Raw genomic sequence first — 3,457 nt, 5'->3', positions numbered from 1 at the left:
GTGTGTGTATATGTATATATATATATATGTATATGTATATATAGACGTATGTATGTATGTATGTATTCCTAAATGAGCATTGTGACATGGCTGAAAATTAATTTTTATTCTATCCAGCCACTGTCCTGTCATTGCAATTAAAAGACTTTCAGTGTTACTTTTAGGACCACCAGATTTTAATTTTTCTGAAACACAATAATAGTCTTCTCTTTCTCTTTTCTGCAGACCCCCCTCTTTCCATAACCCACTGCAGAAAAAGCATGGAAACACCGTGAGTAACCTTTCCATAACACAGAAGCTCTACTTAGGTTTACTTTAAAGAAGCTCATCATTAGATCTCAAAAAACGAATCAATTTTAGTAATTTCTTAATCTGATCAGAAAGTGTTGCTTTACGACTTCCTGAAACTGGTGTACTTTAGTAATGCAAATTAGCCACATTTGCACAGTATTTTTTGGACACAAAAACTTCACAGCTAAAGCTGATAACATTGACAGTGTGTCCTTCATTCACCACTAGAGGGTTGGGTTGTYCTTGGTTGGAATGTATGCTTCTTTATAGCTGGACTTCCTGATCCACTCTCTGAGCTACAGAGTTGAGGCACTGTCCTCTTGTTCAAAAAGTTTTTCTACTAAGTCATTTGCAATGTTGCTAATTTGAATATTGCAAATGTGTCATTATTTGCAGTGTAATTGGCATTGCCTTTAAAGAACATCAAGATTTTTTTTATTCAAATTCTTGTGTTTCCACTTTTACTGTCAATATTTCAGGTGTTAGTTCCCCATGTGCAACATTTTGTGCAAACTACTTGCTCTTTGATTAAAATTTTCATTTATTTCTTTATTTTCTCTTAAAAAGGTCATCCTCAGGAAAGATGAGTCCAGAAAGCATTCATTCAAAAGCGTCCTTATCAGAATCATCTGAAGACAGTCATGACCAGCATGTGAGAAAACCACCCCCAAGTCCAGGGAAGAAGGAGGAATTATCTTTGTACAAGAAAACTAGAAGAGCAATAACAAGCAAGAGGTACAAGTCAAAACATGAAGCTGAAGCAACAACTCCAATTGAACTCATCAGCCGAGGCCCAGATGGACGATTTGTCATTGATCCCACTGATGCAAAAATGTTTGTCAAACCTCGACGAATTGAGGGCTTTCCCTTTGTGGAAGAATCCGACCTCTATCCAGAATTCCGTCAGTCAGATGACGAAAACGACGATCCCAGGCCTCTTCCGCCAGTTATGGCTCCACTCCGACTTTACCAGATATCCCCAATCTCTAGTCAGGAATCCTACCTTCAGCCTCCAGCCTACAGCCCTCGTTTCCACAGGCCGTTTGAAGGTATGACCATCATGGAGAGCAGTCAGCTCCACGCCACAGGGCAGATCCGAGGCGCTCTACAACACAGAGCTTTCTATGGCTATCTAGGGCCCACTGGAGAACATGATCCCCCGCCTCCCTTTTACATGCCGGATAACAGCCCACTGAGGTCTGTCATGTCTTCTCCACCATACCTTGCTGAGGGTCCTTTTGCACACCCCATTATTCCTGAGGAAATGGGAGAGGGGGACTTTTCACAATATGCTGTTTCCAGTTTCCCACTTCCACTGACACTCACCTCCTCTTCTCACTCACCAGAAATTTGGCAGGGACTAGATTTCACCTTTTCAAGTCTTGAAGGTCCTCAGTTCATTTTTCCACCTCATCCCCCTATACACCTTTGTCATGACCGTCCCTATCCCTCCCCACCTCATATTCGTCCTCTTAGTGCTTTCCCATCCTCTTCCCTTCCAATGCCCACCTACCCAGCTGTCCTGCCACTAGAGGCCCCAAAGAGCCACCCAAGCAAGTCACCCAGCAAGGCCAAGCCTCGTGGCTCCCCAGCCAAGCATTTAGCTATGCAAGAGGCACATTTAGGGCAGCTAAGACATGCAGGTCATGGTATGGGTGTGCCTGTTTTGCCTTACACAGATCCGATGGCTCATATTGTTCCTAACACATTCAGTAGCCTGGATACACGGTGGTTTGAAACTACCCCTCATTTCAGTCCCAGGCAGACTCGTAGAATGGATTCTGGCATGCATCAGGTGGTTCTCCAGCCTTCTCGACTTTCACCCCTCACTCAAAGCCCTCTTACCTCTCAAGAGGGTTCCCCAGAGATTGCAGTACGCCCTAGGCCCCGTGCCAGCATTGTGCAATCTTCAATACCCCCAGATATATCTGAGATTACCCTCCTCCCTCCTTCCACAGCCAGCTTCTCAAGGAGATCATCCCCATCCTCTTCACCTGCTCTAGGTCAAGGTAGCAGGAGAACTAGCCCCAGCTATCGTTCCCACATGACTTTTGCCACCTCTGCAACCAGCTATCCAGCTTCCCAGTCCCCATCACCCCTGATGGAAAGCAGCAACATATTTGGGCAGATGCAGACTCAGAGGAGGACTGAGGAGGAGATTCTTCCATCTGAGCCCTCTCCACCCCAGTTATCAGCTTCAGGGTAGGTCTGTTAGGCATGCAGAGAGGGATGCCATTTGTTTCATCTGCCTTACTTCATTATGCTTTGATGTGGGAAGTTGCTCTTACATTTTGGGTTTTCCAAGATTTATATCCACTCTTTTTAAAAATTATCTCCTAGCTAGTTAGTTTGTAGTTTAGCTTGTGTGTCTTGTGAACACTAATTGGTTTCAAAGAACCTGTTGTGTATTATCATTCATTAAAGTCCTGGGAGTTGTCAGTGTAACTTTAGGGAGGGTCAATGCTGCTTTTATTGTCAGACATTTAGATGTTCATTGTGGTTTGTGGATTCCACTGAATTCATGAAGCACTGTTCTAAGTTGATTGCCCAGAAAAGAAACACTTCTTAAATGAAAATATCACAATGTAAAACAAAAATATAGATATGTGCGTCATTTGAAAAATAATGTTTTGTTTTTACAGATTTCATTTCATACCTTTAGAGCTACAGTTTGAATAAGAAACAATGGGCCTCATGCAAGAACATGTGCGCATTCTTTTTCTAAATTTCTCTTACTTTTGTTCGTATGAAGGGTTCGTACGAACATGTCACATCAGGTTCAACAAACTCTTCTATCTTCAGAAAAGTGTGTAAATGAGCTGCGTAAATTCCACCTGTTCATATCCAGCTGCTCGTGCACGCGAGAGGAGATTAGTATAATTACCACCCCAAAAACACCATATAAGGCTGTGTTTCCTGCCTCAGATACAAGGAAGTGTCCATTCATGAAAAATGACAGCGATAATTAAAAAGAAAAACTTTACGAGTTCAGAGATTGAAGTCCGTCTGTCAGAGATCCAGAAAAGAAAATCTGTCATTTTTAGCAGGCCAGCATTTTCATTTATTCAGAAGACACAGTGCTGCGCACCGTACACCCCCCCACCCCCCGCGCGCTGCGCGGGCGCAGGTGGTCTCAGATGCGGTTCTGAAATAAGCATTTTAAAAT

General features: G+C 43.1%; 1 protein-coding gene across 1 annotated transcript in view; it reads left to right on the top strand.

The window, feature by feature from the left end:
• Positions 1-225: 225 nt before the first annotated feature.
• Positions 226-3,457, top strand: part of LOC106532013 (protein turtle homolog B) — a gene marked incomplete at its 5' end in the record, with an annotated part of 20,318 nt that continues 17,086 nt past the window's right edge. Inside the window, 2 exon segments of the mRNA XM_014027995.1 lie at positions 226-271; positions 859-2,493. Of these exon segments, the coding sequence (XP_013883449.1) occupies positions 226-271; positions 859-2,493 (1,681 nt within the window).

The sequence above is a fragment of the Austrofundulus limnaeus genome, unplaced genomic scaffold (genome assembly GCF_001266775.1).
Source record: "Austrofundulus limnaeus strain Quisiro unplaced genomic scaffold, Austrofundulus_limnaeus-1.0 Scaffold707, whole genome shotgun sequence".
NCBI classification, from domain to species: domain Eukaryota; kingdom Metazoa; phylum Chordata; class Actinopteri; order Cyprinodontiformes; family Rivulidae; genus Austrofundulus; species Austrofundulus limnaeus.
This window is presented reverse-complemented; position numbering and strand designations above follow the sequence as displayed.